The sequence below is a fragment of the Papio anubis genome, chromosome 1 (genome assembly GCF_008728515.1).
Source record: "Papio anubis isolate 15944 chromosome 1, Panubis1.0, whole genome shotgun sequence".
In the NCBI taxonomy this organism is placed as follows: domain Eukaryota; kingdom Metazoa; phylum Chordata; class Mammalia; order Primates; family Cercopithecidae; genus Papio; species Papio anubis.
In genome coordinates, this window is record NC_044976.1 from 135,198,975 (window position 1) to 135,217,041 (window position 18,067).

General features: G+C 52.8%; 1 protein-coding gene across 2 annotated transcripts in view; it reads left to right on the forward strand.

Annotated features, from left to right (window-relative positions):
• The window catches only part of ITPKB (inositol-trisphosphate 3-kinase B), a 107,873-nt gene that overhangs the window by 73,747 nt on the left and 16,059 nt on the right, over positions 1–18,067 (forward strand). For both annotated transcript variants that reach the window (XM_021926604.2, XM_003893028.5), the window contains exon 3: positions 16,924–17,023. In XM_021926604.2, the coding sequence (XP_021782296.2) occupies positions 16,924–17,023 (100 nt within the window). The remainder of the gene's footprint in view (positions 1–16,923; positions 17,024–18,067) is intronic.

Sequence of the window (18,067 nt, forward strand, 5' to 3'; positions counted from 1 at the left end):
TCTGCTTCTCCTGGAGGTGGTACCGCAGGCGGGGCCAGGTTGATGGAGCTGGATGGTTTAGAAATCCTGGCTTCCATCTCAGCCCCTGCAGGTGACCACTGAGGTAGCTTTTGTGTGTCCTTTCGTTTCCTCTGCTACTTATCTCATCAGAGAGGCCTATTTTGTCTTGGTGTTCTGTTTCGTCTTTTAGACCCAAAGGGCCACATCTTACCATGCATGGTGTGTGTTCAGGTTTTCAAACACGTCCCTTGTTTTCCTACTAGTCTTCCCTACAGCTTTGGGGTTGAGGCCTTGCTGTCCTTTTTCATCTCTGCAGAGGGAGAAACAGCAGCTCAGCAAAGTAGGTGACTTGCCTGCACTGACATGACCAGTGAGTAGACTACAGTTGAGCTCTTTGGTTTTCCTCAGCACTTTCCCCTTTGTCTCTAAATCCAGCAGTTCAAACTCAAATGCCACCAGGGGCCAGGCAGGTGACCTGTGTCAGCGGGGCCCAGTGACAGGGGAAGAGAAGTCCCCATCTTAAGTGGCTGCTGCTCAGCCCCAGGCAGGGGCCACTGTCCAGGATTACAGGCCCAGAATTTGAAAGAGAAATTGGGAATTCGGATTTTTGTGTGCAATCTGATTTTTAAATGTTGGCAGCTAATTTAGAAAAAAAAAATGCAGCCGACAAAGTAAGTCTGCTGGCCTCTGTCCTGCATCACCTGGCTGCTGGTCACTCACCCATGGCCTTTCCTCCTGACTCAGGCTTATGGGGACCCTCTGCTGGCTGGCTTTCCTGTTAAGGGAAAGGGGGAGAGGAAAGGGAAGAGGAAACAGTTCTAGGAGCTTCTGGTCCATTTGCATCGTGCTGGCCACACACTGTGTAAATAGCTCAGCTGCCCACATTCCCAAGGCAAATACTCTCCATGCGCCTCTTTGGCCACCTTGAATCCTGGGGCTCTTTGGCAGTTTATCGGCTCGCTTCCTTTTCCGAAGATTCAAATGACGACTGCCTGAAAATATTTTCTTCAGCTGGGTTTTTCCTTGGTGACTTCACTCTGAGACAGATGTGCCCTAATAATAACATTGAAAGTTAAGGGGAATAAGTCAGCCAGCTGGTTCTGTTCCCTAGAAATGATGTTACAGTTCCTAAATGTGAGCTCTCCCTGGAGACCTTGGAGGGACTGAGCCTGCAAGAGGGCTGTGGTCACTGTTAGAGTCTGGAGTCCTTCTCCCTGGGACAGAGTCCCCAAGGCTCTCCCCTCATCCCAACGGGACACGTGTACTCCCTGGCACACAGCAGATGGACATTTCAAAGGAGGTTTGCTCTCTTCAGAGATGGTCAGGGGCTCTTATTCAGCTCCTGCCTCCTGAGGCTAAAAGCCCCAAGCTTGGTGAGACCTAAACCCTGACTGCACAAAGCAGACCATTCCTCCAAGTGCCTCTCTCGTGCCTGTGTTCAGGCTCACTGACTTGGAAGGACTCCCAGAGGTCATTTAAGCCCGTTCTTCAGCCTCTATCATTCCAGAATACATTTTTCAGATAACCCGCTTGCATTCCCTCAATAATGTTTCATTTCCTCTAACTCAGTACGAAGGAGATGAAACAAGTCTAAGAGAACCAGAAGCCTCTGTAAGCTGTGCAGGCAAGAGAGTGACTTTTGTGGGGGCCAAGCTTTAAGATCCCTTAGATAGAAAACTGGACCAGCCTCTACGGATGTTGATGCTCTGTTTCTTGGTTTTGCTTCTCTGTAAATCTGAGAGAGAAGACAGGAAGGACCTGAGGTGCAGCCCTTCTTTGCCCCTGTCTCATAGGAGATCCTCACCTCACTTTTGTGAAAACCCATGCTGTCTGTAATGATCCCAAAAGCTGCTGCAAAAGACCTCAATATAAAAGAAATGTTAACCCGGACGTGGTGGCTCACACCTGTAATCCCAGCACTTTGAGAGGCCGAGGTGGGTGGATCACTTCTTTGGTCACCTTAAGTCCAGGACTTCAAGACCAGCCTGGGTAACATGGCAAAACCCCATCTCTACGAAAAACTAGAAAAATTATCCAGGCATGGTGGTACATGCGTATAGTCCCAGCTACTAGGGAGGCTGAGGCAGGAGGATTGCTGGGTTGCTTGAGCCCAGGAAGTTAAGGCCATAGTGAGCCATGATTGCGCCACTGACTCCACTCCAGCCTGGGAGACAGAACGAGACCCTGTCTCATAAAAAAAAAAAGGAAGAAATGTTTAATCATTGTAGCCTGAAGCAAGAAGTGAAGGAAACAGTTTCAGGGTGTCCCTGCGCCTGGTGGGTGGGAGAACTTGGCTGCAGGAGGGCGTGCAGGCTTCCAGGGTAGGAGTTTGGGCAAGACCCCAAGGTCTGCCCTGGATTGGGACACAAACCTGGGGGCACACCTTTGCCCCTGTTTGCGCTCTGGGAATTGGAGGCGAGACTGGTGCCTGCCTTTCAGGGGCCCTGGGAGGCTCCTGTCGCATGGGGAAAGTGCTACGTAAGCACCCACTGCCACTAGCAGGGCCTGGTTGACAGAGATGCACGGGGAAGGGCGATGAGTCAATCTGTTTATGAAAATCACACATATCGTCACACATACCGTCAAGATGACCTGGGGGACAGCTGAGCTCTGAGAGCTGATGAGTCTTGCTCATACTTGGGGGTTCTCTGGTGTCCCTTTTTGGCAACCTGTTTCCTGTGCTTCCAGAGGTCTGCACGTGAACAGATGCATGACTGCTGAACTGAGACACAGGCTCTCTGCCCTGAACAGCTCTGGTGAGGAGAGGGAAGCTGGGTGACTCATAGCAGAATTCAGAGCTGCACATTGGCCACTGCTGGGGCAGGGCTGCAGACGCTTCTTTGGAAAGCAGCTTGGGGTTTCTGGTTCTCTCTGCAAGTCTGCATTCTCACTCACTGAGTGCCATTTAGCCACAGGCAAATCAGCATAATCTGTCAGAAATATGAATTGTTCCAGTGTAGCTTGATAACTGCTTATAAGCCATCATATGGTATTCAAGTCCTTCCTCAAAAGTTTCCGTGTTAGAAATTCCTTAAGTGGGAGTTCCCAAAACTCTTGGCTTTGGAGTTAGACCAGGGTGACCCCCTTAACCAAATCTCTTACAAGATCTTTTTTGCATTCCCAGAAACTACTTAACAGGCAGTATTTTGTCCATTAATGTTCTTGGCCTAGAGAGGTAAACTTTTAGCAATTGGAGGTTGAGGAAATCTTGTCCCTTCTACTATATCCAGTAGTATCCTAAGATTTTAAAATGTGTAACCTGAAGTTTGTTGAATCTCAGGAATCTCTGAAAAAGTACCAGGGGTTACTAGCAAGCTGCTCACACAGAAGTAAGTGTGTTTCCTTCAGCAGGGCTGTGCCTGAGAGAGCTTGGGGGAGAGAAGATGGCATTTTAGATTCTTGAACTTTCTGCAGAAAACTTCCTTTTAGATTCCTGGCTTTGTAAATGTCATCCTCCAGCATGGGATGAAAACGTCTGTTTCCACTTGTGGCCACCTAGCAGAGCTGCCTGTGTCCCTGTTGCCCAGCGCAGTCTCCCGGGGAACAGGCAGAGTTCTTTATTTCAGATCCCAGCTCCGTGCGGGAGGTTTGGGTGAGGGGATTTTCAGGAAACACGAGAGCCTCTGGTGGCTCCCGTGCCAGGCTGCCTCATCGTCCGTGCACTCCCTCTCACACCTGGCTAGAAAGTAGCTCCTGGACGTTTTGGAGTTCCAGAAAGACTGTTTCTGGCAGGAAATAGGACTTTTTGTTGGGGATCCACTTCCTCCTGGCTGTGGCCTTCACCTTCTGCCCTTTCCTTGTGGAAAGGTGGGATTCAAGGCTGGGATCAGGGATAGAGGAGGAGGTGGTCAGACCCTACTGCTAACATCTGCTGGGCCCATACAGAGCTGCCTCCCGTACAGTTCATCTGACCCATAGGCTCTTGAACTTGAGGGGGTCAGACCAGACAGTATACGTGAGAGGTATGCAATATGTATCTGCCTCTGTTGAGTGCTCTTGTGTATGTACCAGGCACTGCACACAGAGAATTTAATTTAACCCAGAAAACAATCCTTCAGGATACATGGTATTTCCACTTTACAGATGAGGAAACTGAAGCTCAGAGAGGTTTAGTAACTTGCCTAGTGCCACCAGCCAGGAGAGGCAGGATCTAAATCTGAGTTTATCTGGCTATAATGTTACCTGTTCCACATGACAGGAAATGAGGCAGCCCAGCAGAATGATGAAGAGCTTGGAGCCGGCAGCCAGCCTGCCTGACTACACATGTACAGAACATTGGGCAAGTTGTTTCATGACTCTGTGCCTCAGTGTTCCCATCTGTAAAGTGGGACAGTGACAGCACCTCTGTGATAGGTTGAGAGACTCTTATCACACACCCATAGCAAATACTCAGCCCTGTGTCTGGCTGAGAAATAGCACAGGAGCTATTTCTTGAACTGGCACTAGAACAGCTCGCATGCTGTGGGCTGCGCTCCTGCCCTGCTTACCTCTCTATGGGTTATAAAGGAAGGATTAAGCAACTCTAGCTCCCCAGACCAGGGGGTGGGGATGGGGCTGAGTCCCCTGGATGGCCCCTCTGAGAGCGTGGCCCAAGATGGAGTCTGCGGGTGCTCAGAGGTTCCAGAACTTCAGTGCCAATTGTCTGCTGATCAGTAAAGGCCTTCGGTAAATTTCCACCCTCTGTAACTTGGCCTTCTTGTTTTGCATTTACCAAAGTAAAAATAAAATCTCTGGGGAGGAGTGAACGAGCGCAGGGCGGGAGAGGATCTGCTGCAGGGGTGGCCCTTAACCGGCTGGGCAGAGCCCAGGCGCCCTTTCCCAGAGGAAAGGCTGAGCCCTTCTGTCCTCTGAGCTTTATCCATTAGGAAGTCAGCCTGGAAAGGCTGCCCACCCTCCTCGTGCTCTTCCCCAGCCCCCTTGGCCACTCCCTGTTTCCTCCTATTGTTGGTCCTGTCCTAGCCTCCGGACCCAGCAGCCTTTGAGGCCTGGAGGGGCCCCTGGTGTGAGCTCTGTGAGGCTCCTAGTGTGAGCTCTGCCAGGCCTCTGTTCAGCACAGCATTTCCTATGCCTTCTTCCTCTCTCACCTCTCTCCTCTAGCCCTTCATTATTTTTAGTTCTTAAGAGGATGGAATCCAGGAGGGAGGAGGAGGGAAGAGCCAAGTTAATGACCTTCTCACCAGAGATGGAGCATTTGCTGGGCCCTGCCCAATAGGGAAGGTTAGGAACATTTCCATTTTGGGTGAAGGACACCTCGATTCTTGAGTAATCAAAAAAAGACTCTGGTTTAGCAAGATTGCGGGCCCCTTTGATGCCAGCTCCTATACAGTGTGGATGAGGGAAGGAGTCGGGACCTGAGAGAGTCGCTAACAGAAGAGCATTCTTTGCTGGTGTCTCCAGTGTCCCTGGCTCCTGCAGGACACTGGGGACACCCACGAAGAGATGTTCCCTGCCTGCCAGCAAGGGCATCCCAGATTGAGGGATGGAAGAGTGAACAAACAGTGACTAACCTGAGTGAAAGGTTGCCCTCCAAACCCTTGAGTGAAAAAGAACCCTGAGGCCCGGGGCCAGCCAGGCTGCCAGCCATGGGGTCCTGGAGAGAAACCCAGGCAGACAAAACAGGAAATTCCCACAAACATGCCCCCTCCTGCTGCTTGGAGAAGTCTCTAGAAAAATCCAGGTGGGACAGGTGAACATAAAGCAGTGTGAGCCTTGGTGTAGGTGTGCTTTATCTTCCAGGCCTGGGCGCTTACCATGTGGTGGGCCCGCAGGGTCCTCTTATCAGCCAGATGCCAGGAGTACTGGATTCCTGCTGGCTGTCCAGCCTGGGGGACATACAGAAGTTTAGGACAAATCCCCAGTTCCCCAGGAGCCTTCCTGCCACTGGGAGACGTGGTATGGCACACAAGAATCACAAAGCACTCCAGCTTCCTGTCCCTTCCCTGCCCCACCTGCAGGTCTGCTGTGCAGGTGCCCTTCCAGGAAGCTCTCCCTCCACCCTTCTGCATATCCACATCCTGCATCTCCCTCCAGCTTTAGGGAGGATTCCAGGAATGGCATGGGGCTGGAGTGGCCCGAGAGACTTCAGGGAGAAGGTAGGGCCAGCTTGCAGATTCCAGGGGATCTGCTGGAGGGAGAGGTAGGATGTGGATACACAGAAGAGAGAAGGGAGAGCTTTCTGGGCAGAGCATCTGCACAGCAGACCTGGAGGGGAGGCAGGTATGGGATGTCTTGCCCTGGCAGATTGGAGTGGGCACACCAGAGAGTGAGTGTGGGGCAGTATCTGGGGGTGGCTGTGTATCCTGGAGGGACCCTGCTCCCTCTTATGGGTGGTCATGAGCCTTGGTGAGGCCCTGGGCTGTTCCTGGAGCCCTGTCCTTGACGGCTGGGCCTTGGGCAGCCTCCTCTGGCAGGGTTTAGGGCTTATGGTGGAAGAGAAAGAGTGGCCATGATGGAGGCCCCCTGGGTGCCAGTCTGGGTGCTGCCCTTGGCCTAGAAACTGGGCCTCTAGTTGCAACAGGAAGAAGGCAGCTAAACAGGAGACAGCTGGGCAGTCACTCAGGGTTTTCCTGGCTTTGGCCAGAATGTGCTGCTAGAGGTTGATTGAACATGGTAGCATCCCTCAAAAAGGGTCAGCCAGGTGGGGAGCTCCAGCTTTCAGCCTGACCAGGTCTACACACTGCAAACCAGGGGCCCGGCAGCCCTCACAACCTGATTGGGCCTGGAGAGGACAGAGCGCTTACCTGGAGCTAGTTTAGCTAGTTCACTGAGCTGGTTCGTGTGGCCCCTGCACGTCCTGGCCCCTGCAGGGGGTCCTGGTCTGCAGGGGCTGGTAAGGACCCACCATACTCGTTCTCCTGCCCCAGGCCCAGCAATTGCTTCTGAAGGAGGGACTTCACCCACCCGACAGCTCTCAGTAATCCCTACCCTACACTCATGGGTTCCATAAAGGGCAGGGGAGAAGAACCTCGTGCCTGGTGAGCAGCGCTATGGAGGATGTTCTGTGCCATCCAGCATGCGGGAACATCACACGGTGGGTGGAGACGGGGGATGAAATAAAACCTTACTCCGGTCTTTTCTGAAAGTGCTTTTGCATTTGGCATTTAGGGGGATTTTCTTGTTTGCTAAAGGGGGAAAGGCAGTTAGTCTTAAATCCAGACTTTTATTTTTAGCCGGAGCTACCTGTCCTGCCAAGTCCTTGGGCTTAATTTTTCCGATCCTTGGTGTCTTGGTTTTGAAAGCCCTTCCCCTCCTCCCCTCCCAGCTCCTTTTTGGCAGGGGCAGGTTTCGCTTTTGGCCCCAGCCAGGTTTCTAAGCAGGGCTACAGGAGGGAGCTATTGAGCCAGGGGCCCCTACCTGCCTGGGCTTGTACCCAGCTGCTGCCAACCCAGCTGGGCCCTGCCAGGGGGAATACAATGAACAAAGTTGGCGACCGCCTCCACTCTGCAGCCTAGGAGAAGCACCAGGCTTTTCCCCAGTGAAGGAAATAATGATCACTAGGGAAACCCTAACTGCTTTTTTAGAAAGACCAAATGAAGAAGGAAGGAAAAAAGGATTTTTTCCAAACATGGAAAACTCAATGACTCTCACTCAGACTTTTGCAAGAGCAGAACAAAGACTTTGACACAGAACAAATTCTCCCCGGGCAGGGGCGTTCTTCATCCACTTTCGGGGCTTTGTTAAATGTGCCTTCCCTGAGTGTGTGTCAGTAAGGACGTTCTGGGAACAGAGTTGGAGGGAGGGGAAAGTAGGCCTTTGTTCAGGCCTCCCCCATCTGAAAGGTCACTCTTCTGACAAAGCCCTTGCTGTTTATGTGAGGCTATTTTATAACTAGGGGAGAAGCAGATAGCCCCAGGTCCGAGAGAGATGATAGGAGCCCAGTAATCCTTGGCTGAAACAAAATCCTTGGAATTAAGTGGCACAAACCTGGACTCTGTGTGATTGGACTCTGTGTGACCTTTTGCAAGTTACTAAACCTCTCTGAACATGTTTCATTATTTGCAAAATGGAGACAACTGCATCAGTGTTGTGAGAGTTACCTGAGCTGTTAGTATAGTATCTAACATCATGGTAGACATGTAATGTGATCTCTCTGCACACACGCAGCAGAGTTAGGCTGGCAATACTGTTTTTGGAGTGTTAGAGGGTCTAGAGATCATTTCCCATTTCTGATATTTTAGAGATTTCCCCTCATCTCTTTCCTCAAAAACAACAACAAACGGAGACTCTTTCTTTATGATTATCTAAAAATAAAAGCCAAGTGATCAAACTGTTTAAATAAAAAGAGAAGTGCTGGAGGAAAAAGTAGCAAATTGGGGGAACAAGTCAGGTGAGAAGGAGGCTAAGAACAGAATGTAAACCCACTTTAGAAAATGAAATTTGCCAAGCAATCTTATTATTCACCTTGAAAGTATCTTTCTTTGGCAGTGCCTAGCAGAGTTCCACATATGTGAAATAAGATGCTTTGGGAAATCATTCTTCTTTTTGCAACGTCAGTGACTTGAACCAGAAACTGATATTGACTCACCAGGGCTCTGACTCTTTCCAAGTTACACATCTGGGGGCCTGAGGAACTGCCCCATGAATCCCCAGAGCTGCCGTGGGCATGGATGAGAAGCTTTGTAAGCAATTAATCACACAGTTAACTCATCTGATCGCCACTGGCCACCATCAGGCCCTCTGAAAGTGCCTAGTTGGATGCTTGCCAATCTGCTATGCCTTGGAGGAAAAAATTATTTCAATTTAAGAAAATAGACACAGAAGCAAAAAACCGAAGTGAGCCTGGAAGGTTTGCCTATCCGTGACAGTCTACAGAGCAGCTGCTTGTGCCTGTCACCTGCTCAGGCTCTCACAGTGACTGCATGGGGAGGGCAGGGTGTGTGCATTGGTACCTGCCGTGCCCAGTGTACACTGAGGTTTGCCTATGCTGCAGCTGGAAGGCGGCAGAACAAAGGTTCATTCCAACCTCTAAACCTGAATTGCGTTCTGCGTCATCGTTCTGTCTTGCAGAACAACATCCAACTCCATGGGCTGCCTTTTAGGATCTTCATGGAGGGGGACAGAAGTATGTATGTCGCTTCAGCCCTTAATGTGCAAGGTGATGAAACCACTGTGGGGCTGGCAAAATCAGCAAGAAGGGGGCTGGAGGAAGGGCAGCTGTCTTGGGGGTACATGCTGGGACTGGAAGGAGCTGCCTTCCCGAAGTCCTCGTTGCTTCCCTGAAGTTGTCCCAGCACAGCTGTGGCTTCCAGGAGAGGAATGTCAGGGCCCTGATAAGGAAATGGAGTGGAGCCCACGCCTGCCCAGAATGTGAACTTTCTTCAGGAGCCTCCGACTGGGCTCCTGATGGGCAAGTACAGCCCCTCCCATGCCTGCTGAGTTTGATCTCCCTCCTCCTGGATCCTGTGAGGCTTGGCACCTGCCCAGCCAGGCACTCAGGAAACCTGCTGGGGGTCTCTGAGGGCCCACCAGGGTAAACCAAGGTCTCTTTCTAGTGTCAAAGAGAACTGGGATGGAGGCGTGCCCAGGGCTCTTTGGAAGCACCCAGGAGAGGCAAGGGAAGGCTTCCTGGGAAGAGGGTATCTGGGTTGCATTTTAAAGTCCACACAGGAGTTAGCTAAGCCCTGAGCATCCACAGTCATTCTTCTGCAAAGTCCCTAATAGCAGAAGCTGACACCCTTGTGGGCCTAAGGTGGCATGGGGACAAGTGTGTGGAGCAAGAAGTTGCCTGTAGAGCTCCACAGGCCCGAGAGAATGTGAGCCCAGGTGTGCTGCAGATGGTGCCATGTGTGGATGTCACCAGGGCTGCCAGTGACATGCAGTCCTCACGACATACAAGTGTCTGCCCCCAGCATCACAACTTTTTCTTCTCCCACCCATCCCAAATTGCATTGAGAAACATAACATTGGTTTGGAGGGGCGGGAAGTGGCTGGAAAGAAGACGGGAAGTAGACCCTGGCAGGGCGTGTGGGCTGAGCTGAGGATCGGAAGTGCTGGCCCTGGGTGGCTTGGCCTCCGGTGGGGAAGGCTGGGCTGGGCAAGTGGCCGCTGACCGGCTCAGACAGCACTGCAGGGACAGGAAGCAAGGCCAGACTCTGCAGAAGGCTGAGGTCTAGTTGCCTCCTCACCTCTCCTGCCCAGCCTTTCCAGGAGACCTCTCCGAGCCCCGAAAGAAGAGCCACGGGTGCCTGCGGCCTTGAGCCTTCCCCTGCCCAAGGATTGAGGAGCCTCTGGTCATTGCCTGTGAGCAGGCCACATAGGCCTGCAGGCCTGGGGTCACCTGCTGTCTCCTAACAGGGGGACCATTTCCTCCCCAGGAGGCAGGGCCCATTTCCTGGCTGAGCAGTCACAGGGCCTGAGAAGGACCCCGAGCTTGGTGAAGCTCTGCTTTCCCCATCATGACATTCTTACTGAATTTTGGACAAGGGGCCCCTCATTTTCATTTTGCATGTTATGTAGATGATCCTGATCATAGTTAAAGCATTTTGTAAGTGGGATGGCCAGAGGCCCACACATCTCCACAGCCTAGAGTAGGGTAGACCTGGGTCCCTCCTTCCCCTCCTTCTTCTTCCTCTTCATCCTTCCCTCCTCTTTCTCCCCTCCTCCTCCTCTTTCTCCTCTCCTCCTTCTCCCCACCTCCTCCTCCTCCTCTTCTCCCCCCCTCCACTTCCTCCTTCTCCTCTTTCTACTCTCCTCCCAACCTCCTCCTCTTCCTCCTTCCCTCCTCTTTCCTATCCTCTTCCTCCTTCCCTCCTCTTCCCTATTCTCTTCCTTCTCCTCTCTTCTTCCTATACTCCTGCTCTTCCTTCTCTCTCCTCTGCTTCCTCCCTCCTCCCTCCTCTTCCTCTTCCTCCTCCCCCTCTTTACTCTTCTCCTCTTCTTCCTCTTCCTCCTTCCTCCTCCTTCCCTGCCCCCAGCGGTCCTTTTTTGCCTGCCTTATGAACGACAAAGGCTAGACCTGGATGTTATGCCCGTTTGCCCTTTGATTTGTTGAAGGCAGTGTTTCCGTACAGCATGACTGAGGATGCCTGATGGGAAGGACCCGGGGAGGATGGCGACACCCAGGAACCGTTAGCATCACAGGAGGGTTGGAACTTGATCCAGAAAAACACACAGAATCAGACCCTGCCCAGGCAGCCCCACTGGCTCCGGGCAGCTCCAAGGATGGACTGGAGGTGGGGAGGAGGAACTGCTTGCCCAGGAAGGCTCCACACCCCCCTGCCACAGAACCCCGGGTCTGTTTTATGGCTGTGTGTGTTGAGCAGGAGGAGATGGTTCTGTGTGGGCCTTGGCCTCCAGGGAGTAGATTCCTATCTGCTCTTCAGAGGAACTTCTGGGAAAAGGGGAAGAGGAAAAGGGAGACAAAATGTGGTGTGCCCTGAGCTTCCCAAAGGCGAGGGCTTCCTACTCCCAGGTGACGTGGGGAGCAGAATTGGGAGCTGGGGCAGGCTTCTCTCTGTTGCGGGGGAATGCGGCTGCTGTCTGCCAGCTCCTCAAGCTCCCTTCGCCTCTGACTTCCTGTCTCCTCCAGCGCAAGGAGGGTTGGGGTTTTGTTGTCAGATTTTTTCCCTCCCACTACAAATCTCTCCACATTCTCTGAATATTTTAGCTCCTTCAAGTCAGGTGCCAGGGGACAAAACCACACTAGAGGTCTCCAGGCCTCTCTGAGTTTTAAGAAATCACTCCCCTCACCACCACCACCACCACCCCTCCCTCACCCTGGTCTGGCTGTTTTCTGATCTTTTCTTTCCACATTTCTCTGAGTGAATTGAAGCTCCATCTTTCCCTGTGCTTCTGGAGTTCAGCACGAGACCCTCTTACAGAGCAGGGTCCAGGTCGCAACAGGCAGGGGTGACAAAGTCAGCAGCAGGCACTGCCCACCCTGCCTGCAGAGGAGCAGCTAAGCAAAGCTCAGACTAGTGCTCATGTAACCAGTAGCGCAGCCACCTAGGGAGTTCCCCAGCTGGTTTGCATCCAAGCCTGTGAGGCCGGAGGTTACCTGAAAGACCTCATGCCTGGTCTTCAGTTGGTTTAACCACCCTGCCCAGAACCAAAGTAAAAGCTGTGTGTCTCCAGCCCACTCCACTGCCCTTTACCTGCCCAGGGGCACTCCTGCATCGTGGTGCTTTCCTTTCCACCAAAGTGTCCCCAAGAACATCACAAGTGCAGAATCCCATCCACAGAGTCTAGAAGTGTCTGGCTGCTCTGATCTGATATGTGGGTGAGCTTAAACCTTGTGTCATCTGACAGCTGCACTGGAAGTGGCACCTGAGCAGCCCCAGAGAGGGACATATCTAGGGTTTTGGTGGCCAGCTTTAGGGGCATCAGAGGCCCTGGGCTCCTCTGCTAACAGAGCAGCCAGAAAACTTTCCTGGGCTGGCATCCTGACTGTCCAGGGGAACCGCCTTGGAGGAATCTTGCTCTTGTCCTTCCTGCCCAGTCTTCTGCCTCTTGTCCCCTCATCCTGCTGTCTTGAGACTGGAAGGGGCACTTGGAGGTGGGCCCTCACTCGTTGATAGGCACGGAAGTGGGTAAACTGGCTGGAGGCTCCCCATGTGCGTGGTACCTACTGGCAGGGCATAGAATGGGATGACTTTGGGGAAGTAACTTGCCGAGCCTCAGACTCTTTCATCTGTAAAATGGAGAAAATGCTCCTAACTAGAACATAGGAACAAGGCCATAATGTGCTAACCAGGGCCTGTCATATAGCGAGAGCCCCATAAATGGTAACAGGTATGAGTGCACACACCGTGCCATGGTATTGGGGCAAGTCTGCAGAAATGGGCCCTCTCATCTCCCCAAGAGATGACAAAAGCAATGCCAGCCAGCAGCAAGTCCCCCTGCACAGTACTACTCAGCTAGCTTAGGAAGAAACCCAGCACATCCACTGGCTAGGCCGGCCCCACATCTGCGTGTGAGGAAGTAAGGATCACAGCAGGGCTGGCCACAGTCAGCTTGCCACCTGCCCTGGGTCTGCCAAGGAGCAGTTCACAGCCCCAGGAGGCCAGCAGGGACCTGCCATACACAGAGAGCTTTGGGAGCACTCCAGGAGGGGTCCACAAGGGATGTCCCGATTCCCCTGACGACTGGGAGGTGATGCAGGAGCAGGTGGCCAGCTCTGCCCTGGGCGGGGGGCCAGGTTCCCTTTGCCACACCACGTTCAAGGCATTTGAAGGCTGCTTTTGTATTTCCTAGAGCTTGGTTTGAGAGGCTGAAGACCTGGGACTGGGTCTGATTTCAGACAGAGAAGAGACAGAGGCTGCCATGGAGAGCTCACTCTTGAATATCTCCCACAGGGGAGGGCTGGAGGGGTGGGAGATAAACCCCTCCGGGTGGGATTCTTCTGGGTTGTCCTCCTTTCTTGCCTTGTTACCTGTCTTAGCTGGCGGATGAGGCCTGGAGTCCATTTCTGAGGACTGGGGCTTCCTCCAACCATGCTCGGAGGGAGGGCTGTTAGCCTGGCTGCTCCTGGAAAGTGGCGTGTGCCTGGAGTGGATTTGGTTCCTGAGGTGGGTGCTGTGGTCTCCCCAACCATCACAAGGACATTGGTTCTCTGGACTCTCCTCCCATCCTTTAGTTTATCTCTGCTCCTAGGGGCTGGGCTGGGGCAGCTGGGGTCACCCTGCAGCCCTCCTTCCCCAAGCCTGGACCTGGAAATGGCTTTTTCTGTTTACTGCTTGGCACTGACATTAGGCAGTGCCTGGGTGCTGCTATTTAAAAACCACGGGGAAGCCCTGTGTGCTGCCACTGGCAGAGAGAAAAGAGGTCTGTAGTGCAAGTGCATGGCATTCTCACAAGTGGAATATTCCACGGCCCTCATCCAGGCAGGGCAGCCTTGGGATCGGGGGACTCTCAGGGCCTTGGCCACGTGGGACCTGTTTTCATGGTGAAGAAATGGAGGAGGTGTGGGCAGAGGGCAGCCAAGCAGTAAAGGTGCCTGGTTTCGTCAGAGCTCAGCAATGTGAGAGGCTTGTGGATCCCTTGAACTGTCAGAAGACCTCCACCCTGGAGCACCCCCTCCTTTCTGGACCCCTGGTCTTTAGCCTCTGGGAGAGGTCCAAGAACTAGAAGTTTCTTAGCTTCAAATGGCCTTGCAGAGGCTGAGCCACACTGTCTTGCCCGGCATCTGTTCACCTTCCTGGGTCACAGGCCCCTGCTCACTGCGTCTTGTGGGTCTCCGGAGAGCTGCACTCCAACAGGGTGGGCCTGACCCTGCCCCAGGCTCCAAGGTCTTTATTGTTCAGAACCTAGGCCGGCAACTCCGCCTAGCACAGGACTGACCATTCTTGGAGTAACTTCAGAGACACCTGGGTCCCCTCCTTGAACATAGAGGGCTAAAGACCCTCCCACAGACACCCCTGTACCCACATCTTCTGACAACTTTGTCTCCTGGGAGAACGGGAATCTATGTGTCAGTCTTTTTTACAAGCGAGGACTAAGAACTTGTTCAAGGTCAGTCATTGAGGAGGAAAAGGGGAGCCGGCTCTCGGGCCCAGGTTGGCCTTCCTCCCCACCCCACGCTCTCCCAAGGCCTCGCCTGCTCACCTGTCTCCCTCTGCCTGCAGCCCCCATGCCCATAGCAGGTCTGGTTCCCAACCACTCCCAGTCCCAGTCCCCGGGCCTTTGTCCCCACACTTCCGCTGCCAGCTGCAGTCTTCTCTTTCTCTCCATTGAGTCTGGCCCCCAACTGTCTCTGGTGGGTGCAGCCTCCATAAGCTCCCTCCTTCTCCGCAGTGAGCTGCCTTTGCACGGCCCCTCTAGGATGCTGGGACCCTTCCTCCATGCGTGCTCATTTGCCTCCGCCTGTATACATAAATGGTAAAGTGGCTTGCTGCAGCTGGGAGAGTGGCCCTCTCTAGTCTTCCTCGGAGGGGCCATTGCTGTTGGGATGAGGGAAGGTCACTCTCCAGGGCCGTAGAGTGTCCATCCATCCAAGGAGACTGGTATATCAGCTGTTTGTTCCTCACCGGACACAGGAAACTGAGGCCCCAAGAGGGGCTGTGAAGCAGTGCGGTGTGGGTTCTCTCAGTGGAGACATGGCATGGGATGGGGCGAGCGCTGGATTGAGACCACTCTGGGCTCCCCTCCTCCCACACCACCCCCGAAGCCTGTCAGCCCCTGTCCTCTCTGAGCTCTGCTGTGGGGATGTGACCCACAGGTGGGGTGGTGACTGGCTATGCACTTTCCCCCTGGACCCACCGCAATGGCTTCCCCCTGAGCAGGGGCATCCCCCACAAGCCACTGCTGGCTCATCTTATGTAATGAGGTTTTTCCATTGTTCCCCTCATGCATTGTGTGCCCTGATTGTTTATGCAGCCTTCTGGGTGCTTAGATAAGAAATGCCTCTGCTGGCTTTAGCCTTCTTTGGCGATCTCCATCAGAAGGATCTAGGAAAAACACCGTTGTCAGTAAAGCCTTGGCCCTTTTGTCACATGGCCTCGTGTGGGGCTGCCCTCTCTTAAGAATAGAGTTGGTCTTGGCGGTGGGGTGAGGGTTTCTGGGATGGGGATAAAAATTACCAGGTTTAGTAAGGAAGAATTCCTCTCCTTAAATAGATTTTAACTTGAAAACCTGATGACAGAAGCGGCTGAGTCTCAGCAAAGAGAGAAAAAACAAAGGAAGCTGATTTCACCTTGACTTCACCTTGGGGACCCAGCAGCCACCACTGACCCCTGAGGGCTGCAGCTGGGTGCTTCAGGGCAAGGAGTGGGAACCACATCTTCAGCGTGTCCCCCTGTCAGGCGGGACCACCCTCATCTCCTCTGCAAGCCTCATGGCTTCTGCTGTCCGTGGTTTAGCTGGTCCGGGATCTGCTTTCTCAGGAACTCACAGTGCTTCTCATTCAGGTTCTCATCGCCCCCTCAGGGCGGGTGTGTTTTGGGGACACTTGATCTTCATCTCCGCAGCCTGTTCTTATTAAAGTTCACTTAAGGATATTTTTTCTAAATTTTTTTTTTTTTTTTTGCTGGGAAAGAAAAGAATTTTATTTATTTTCAAGTAGTTGTATAGATGAATGCTTAAATCCCAGCTTCATCATTTACCTCTCCCAGGCTCAGGCTCCACCAGATGGAAATAGAAAGAACTGACTTGCATGCTCATTGAAAAAGTAAAATAAGAAGATGCTCAATATACCTTAGTTCTCCTTTCTGCCCAAAGGGCCTGCTCTCCCCAAACACACACACATGTGCACGCACACACTCATGCACACATATCACACACTCATGCACACACTCATGCACACATACTCTTGCACACATATCACACACATGCACACACTCATGCATACATGCACACACATACACACACACATACACACATACACTCACGCACACATATCACACATGCACGCATATGCACACACACTTATGCACACATATGCACACACACTCATGCACACATATGCACACACATGCACACACACACGCACACTCCCAGCCCTGGCTGTTTTCACTGAAGAAACATCCTGAGAGGGCAGAGCGCAGTGCAGAGGAGAGAGCTGTGGACTTGCTCCCTCCTGTGTGACCTGAAGCCATTGGTGCAGGTTCTGTTCTGAGGAGTTCCTTTCAAGTCTCCAAACCACTCGCAGGCAAGAGGTGCCTCTGCTGCCTCCGCATCTACAAATTGAATATGAACTAATGTGGTGCGGCTGGGTGGTTGTGTCCTCTTCAGCCTTCCTTGGAGGGGTCATTGCTCTTGGGACGAGGGGAGTTCCCCTGAGCATTTTGCTCAGGCTGTTCGTTAAATGGGGTAAAGCCACCTCCCACCACGTGCCGCATAGGTGATGGTGCTGGTAAGGTCCTCGGAGCCCACCAAGGGCCCTTCCCATCTTGTGGCCACAGGCAATGAGGGCCTTCACTTTGAATTTATCCTAACCAGAAATTAATGGTTGTCTTTCTAATGTAGAGCTTTTTGTTTGTTTGTTTCTAGAGCAAATCATGGAGGAAAATAAAAAACATGGTGCATTGGTCTCCCTTTGTCATGTCCTTCAAGAAGAAGTACCCCTGGATCCAGCTGGCAGGACACGCAGGTAGACACAGGTCTCCCGGACTTTCCTGGCACGATGCTCAGCCCTCTGGGGAGGTGCCCTGGATGCTGCATTCTGGGGATCAAAGCTCCAGAGCAAGTTCCCTCCGAGACTTTGTAGTCTGAAATCGCAGCCACACTTGCAGGCTGCGGCCTTACCAATGCCTTGTAAATGCCATAGACAACTGACCTCTCTGGAGTCTGTGTCACCCCGTTCCTCCAAAACACGCATCCTTCCCTCTTTCAGTCTCTGGCTTTTATTTCTGTCTCTTCCAGTCTCTCTCTTTCTCTCTCTCTTGCAGTTGTATTCAATAAGACAGATGAAGCCATCAGTCTTTGTAGCTTACCTGCCATTTGTCACCCTGGACAAAGAGGCAAAGCTAACCCCTTCATTGAGCACCTACTGTGTGCCCAAATTGCTATGGTCCTGGCGGTTGCAGCATTAATGGAGACGTAGTTTCTGCCCCGAGGAAGCCTGCAGCTGGTGGAAGATGTGGCCAAGTCACCCCATAACCGCAGGGCGGTGTGCGGTGTTGGGTGGAAGGTGGCCAGGAGCTGAGTCCAGGCAGGGCCGGGGAGGAGGGACATCTGGAGCCAAGGCCCCAGAGCCATCGAGCCCACACGTGGGACCCTCTGGAAGCACTGTCATCTGGAGACGTGTCAGGAGCTGTCTGTGGACTTGGCCTTCATGACTTCACCAGCCTGTGGGTCCTTTGCAGGCCAGCACTGGGTCCAGCATTTCGCTTACCTCCTTGACCACACTGGCCCAACCCAAGACACCTGGATGAACAGCCTGTGTGAATACTTACTGGGTCTGGCTCAGAAGAAGTGCCGCCCAGGTGGGCCGAGCCTTAGACGCCCCCCTGCCCCACTTCTTAGCCTGCTGTATCTCCCCATCCTGGCTCTGAATCCTGTCCAATCAGGGTTTCTCTACTGAGGCCAGGAGACACCTTCGTTGCCGAGAAGCAGGGCTGATGATGGAGGTGAGGATGAAAATAGCAACACTAAGGACTGACTGAGTCATGGCACCTTGGTGTCTCACCTAGCT